The sequence below is a fragment of the Vollenhovia emeryi genome, unplaced genomic scaffold (genome assembly GCF_000949405.1).
Source record: "Vollenhovia emeryi isolate VEMERY1.0 unplaced genomic scaffold, V.emery_V1.0 DF942297.1, whole genome shotgun sequence".
NCBI classification, from domain to species: Eukaryota; Metazoa; Arthropoda; class Insecta; order Hymenoptera; family Formicidae; genus Vollenhovia; species Vollenhovia emeryi.
In genome coordinates, this window is record NW_011964069.1 from 1,553 (window position 1) to 3,949 (window position 2,397).

At 32.4% G+C, this 2,397-nt stretch overlaps 1 protein-coding gene across 1 annotated transcript; it reads left to right on the top strand.

Moving 5' to 3' along the window:
- Positions 1-590: 590 nt before the first annotated feature.
- On the top strand, positions 591-2,060 carry LOC105569317. The gene is made up of 3 exons (XM_012025680.1): positions 591-770; positions 902-1,150; positions 1,773-2,060. Exons 1-3 carry the CDS (start codon positions 756-758, stop codon positions 1,881-1,883), a joined length of 375 nt encoding a protein of 124 aa, XP_011881070.1. The 5' UTR covers positions 591-755; the 3' UTR covers positions 1,884-2,060.
- Positions 2,061-2,397: the final 337 nt, after the last annotated feature.

The window sequence follows — 2,397 nt, forward strand, 5'->3', positions numbered from 1 at the left end:
AAAATATAGTAAAAGTACTTGAATCCAGGTAAACTAATCAACAAAATCAAAGAAAATGGAAAGTTTGAGTTGTGCAACTGTTTGGGTTAGTGTCGCTTCATCCGCCTGGACAAAGCCCTATCCGGATTTGGAATTATCGGAACGCCTCGAGCGTTTGGTACGCGCATAAGTCTCATAACCCAATCAGAAATGATTCATCGAAATGATATCGGTTGAATGTCGTTCATATCGAAAAGATGTCGATTCGAAAGCGTCGAAATTTTAAATTTTGTGAACAACATAAAAGTGCGTTTATGGAAAATTTATTGGAAGTTTTATGCAATTTTTGATATTTTAGGTAAATATATTTTATATATAATTTGATATTCTTTTATTTTCTATTCAGGGATCGAAACGATATCGTTTTGATGTCGTTTCGACATCATTATAATGTAGGAGAAAGAAAATGTTGGAACGACATCGAAACGATGTCGATTCAGAAAAGCATCTGATTGGTTAAATATTGTGCACGTGATCCATACATATATGCGCATGCACATAACCTAGTATGCGCGCGCCTACGGTGATACGTCTTCCCAGCTTCAGCTTGTCTTTGTTTTACTCATTGTCAGTGAAAACTATAGGAAAAGAAATTTACTTTTCTGATAAAATATTCTAACCAGGATTTTGTCACATTATATGTTAGTGTGTGGCATAGTGATTAACTGTTGTTATATATAACAAGCAATTATAACAAAGTCATTTATTAGAACACAATGGAAGAAAATCCGGTAAGTTTTGTAAATTACTATTTTTAGGTTAGGCTATTATTTTTAGTCATAATGCTATATAATGTTATATCTATTAGTACTTCTTAATGAAGTGTTATTAATTCATTTGTTATAATTTGTCACTATTTAAGAATGTTTCTAAGTGTATGAAGAGAAAATTGCGTAGAAGAGCTGCAAAAGCTGTCATGATAAAACTTAAAGCCGATGAATTGCAAATGAAAATCGATAAGGTATATGTACAATCTTCGGATAATAGTTCAGAGGTATCATCAAATATTGAAGAAAATTCAGTGTTGTCAGATGTTGCTGACGATGAATGCTATTGTGATGTTCCTGAAGAAAGTAATAATAGTGATACGACATCTGTACAAGTTGAACAGGTTGCTGAACATATTGTGTCTGATTCACAGAGTAAATTGAGTGAGAGTCCACAGTCTGATAGAAGTGAAGTCGAAAATGAGAATGCGATGGTTTTTAGAAATGTTGCTCATATAGAACAATTTGTTATTGAATCACTTCGAGCATGGACTTCTGAATCAGGTGTCCTTTCTATGTTAAAAGTCGATAATTTGTTGAAACGTCTCAGTGTTGGTTTTCCTAATATGCCTAAAAGTTACAAAACACTTTTGAAAAGTAATATTAATCCAGAAATAAATATCTGTCAAAATGGAGAGGAATTATGGTACAAAGGTGTTAGAGCTAATTTGGATCAGATGTTATTACAAGATTATTTGCAAATTCATAGAAAGATTATAATAGATATTAATATTGATGGTTTGCCGCTTTTTAAAAGTTCCAAACTTAAATTTTGGCCAATTTTAGGGCATCTTGTTGGGACTCTAAATGAACCTTTTATTATTGCCATTTACTGTGGAAAAAATGATCCTCAGAATATTGAAGAATATTTAGAAAAATATGTAACTGAATTAGAAGATTTATTTCATAATGGCTATAAATATGAAGGCAACAATTATGAAGTTATAATTAGAAATTATATTTTAGACGCTCCTGCAAGAGCATTTATTAAATGTTGTAAGGGACATTCAGGTTACGCAGCTTGTGAGAAGTGCACCGTCATTGGAGAATACAATAACCACAGGATTACTTTCATAGACCTTAATCAACCCCTCCGTACAGATGAATCTTTCAAAAATCGCCAGCAACCTCAACATCACGAAGGGACATCACCACTCAGTGTTGGGCACAATTAAATCATACTCACAATTAACAATTTACAATTAAAATTTCAATTGTTAATTGCGTTTGACAATTAAATTAGTTAATTGCGAGTATGTATTTATTTTCACAATTACAATTAATTAATTGTTAATTGTCCTTACAATTAAAACTAATTATTTAATTGTTTAGTAATTTTAATTGTCAATGCAATTAACAATTGATTTTTATCGTGATGAAGATTTAATATGATATTTATTTAAATACATTATATTGATTCCCCTCGGGGTTACAAGGCGTTTTTGAAGGAACGTACCCAAACCTCTTATAACACCTCTCTCTATTTCCACTTCGCTATGTGGCGATCGAACGAAAACCAACAATGTTTTGTTCGGTTTTGAACCCGGGTCTTCGGATTACCAGAACAGCGCACAATCATCTGCGCCACGAG

What these genes read in the sequence shown, in the direction of transcription:
- LOC105569317 (XM_012025680.1), top strand. An exon ending in CATCTGTACAAGTTGAACAG is followed by an intron (nt 1,151 to 1,772) that starts GTTGCTGAACAT and finishes ATTATATTTTAG; the next exon opens with ACGCTCCTGCAAGAGCATTT.